We start from the raw sequence: 1,643 nt of genomic DNA on the forward strand, positions 1-1,643 counted from the left end.
GATGGGGAGCCTACTTCTATTACAAGTAAATGCATTTTCATTTTATTTTTATTTTGTTTTCTTATTTTTTCCTTTTTCTTTTATATATGCTCTAACTTTTGCTTAAGCTGCCCTTTGTGGGTTTTCAACTTAATGAGCTTCTTCTTTTTTCTTTTATTTATTATATATATATATCTTTGATACGGATCAGCCATCGCTCAACCATGGAGCTTAAGGGAATGTGGAGAACAACTTGGGAAATCCGTTGGTGCTTCCTAGTGGGCCATGGTGAAATAGAAGGATGTAATTCTGAAGGTGGAATGTGACTCAGGTCTTAATGAATTTGGACTCGAAGCACCTATTCAAAAAGAAATACAATCCCTTTCCATTGTTAACCAAAAGAATCCTTGTTTGAGAATTTTCTTTCCTAGTGCTTTTCCGTTCATGTGGGTGCCGCAAACCCCTGCATGGATTTGTTCCATAATTTCTTCAACTTCTTTTCTTGATACACATCTCAACAATACCTCGACTGACATTCTTTTGTACAACTGACTGTCTAAGACTGCAAATTGTAATGCCAAACGTTGTATACCTCTTCTGTCATCTCTAGTAGCTGAGTCAGGATAAACCAGCTTAGGTATCCACTACAGGACATCATGAAACCATTTGTGTTCTTCTTCCTCTATATCCATCATCCTTTCTCTTTCATAATATAGGATGCTACCCGAAGACATCATAAACGGCTTATTAGGTATAACTGAAATCTCTTCCTAGGATAATGCTAAATTTGCCAAAGCGTCTAGTACTCGGTTGTTCACTTTGCTTATGTGCGTGAAGGTCACTCTTTTGAAGTTCTGAACAACAGTGTGCATGTAGTCAATGTAAGGCTTCAACCTGTCTTCCTTGACTTTCCAATTTCTGTTAGCGTGCTTAATTACCAGTTTTGAATCACCAATAACTTCAACTTCTTCAGTTTTAACGTAAATTAGAGCTTCTAACCTAAATAAGCAGGCTTCATATTCTGCATGTTGTTCGTAATTGCAAATCGTAATCTCTTCAACATCGGGATAACTTCTCATTTTGGAGATTCTAACAAGACGCCTACTCTGGCTCCTTTATAATGAGCTGAACCATCAAAGTAGAGCTCCCATCCTTTCTTTTCTATCAAGTTCAAGTGTTCATCTAGAAAATCAATCTCCCATTGCTCATTGTCTTCAACTGGATGTGCTGCTAGAAAGTCTGCAACTGCTCGTCCTTTGATAGTTTTCTTCGTAGCATTCTTAATACCAAATTCTAATAACAGGATTAACCATCTTACTAGCTTCCCCACCAGTGCTGGTGTTCTATACAAACATCTAACCGGATCCATCCTTGAGAGTGCTATTACCTAATAAGATTGAAAGTAGTGTCGAAGCTTTCTGGTTGCCCACACCATTGCTAATCAAGTTCTTTTAATCAAGTTATATTTCTATTCATTTAGAAGAAGCTTTTTATTCAAGTAATACACTGCCCTCTCAATACTCGCTTCATCAGCTTGTGCTAATATGGCTCCAATTCTAACATTTTCCACTTTCAAGTACAAAATTAAGGGTTTCCTTGGCTTTGGTGGACATAAAATCGAGGGACTTGGCAAATATTCCTTGATTTTGTTGAAAGCTATCTAG

The 1,643-nt window shown here is 37.2% G+C and overlaps 1 protein-coding gene across 1 annotated transcript; it reads right to left on the reverse strand.

Moving 5' to 3' along the window:
- Nucleotides 1-749: 749 nt before the first annotated feature.
- LOC149497620 (uncharacterized) lies at nt 750-1,348 on the reverse strand. Its single transcript, XM_089719229.1, has 2 exons — nt 1,074-1,348; nt 750-978 (listed from the first exon to the last, which is right to left on the reverse strand). Exons 1-2 carry the CDS (start codon nt 1,346-1,348, stop codon nt 750-752), a joined length of 504 nt encoding a protein of 167 aa, XP_089575355.1.
- Between the last annotated feature and the right edge of the window lie 295 nt (nt 1,349-1,643).

This window comes from Jatropha curcas, chromosome 3 (assembly GCF_041381405.1).
Source record: "Jatropha curcas cultivar XTBG-Jc1 chromosome 3, XTBG_Jcur_1.0, whole genome shotgun sequence".
In the NCBI taxonomy this organism is placed as follows: domain Eukaryota; kingdom Viridiplantae; phylum Streptophyta; class Magnoliopsida; order Malpighiales; family Euphorbiaceae; genus Jatropha; species Jatropha curcas.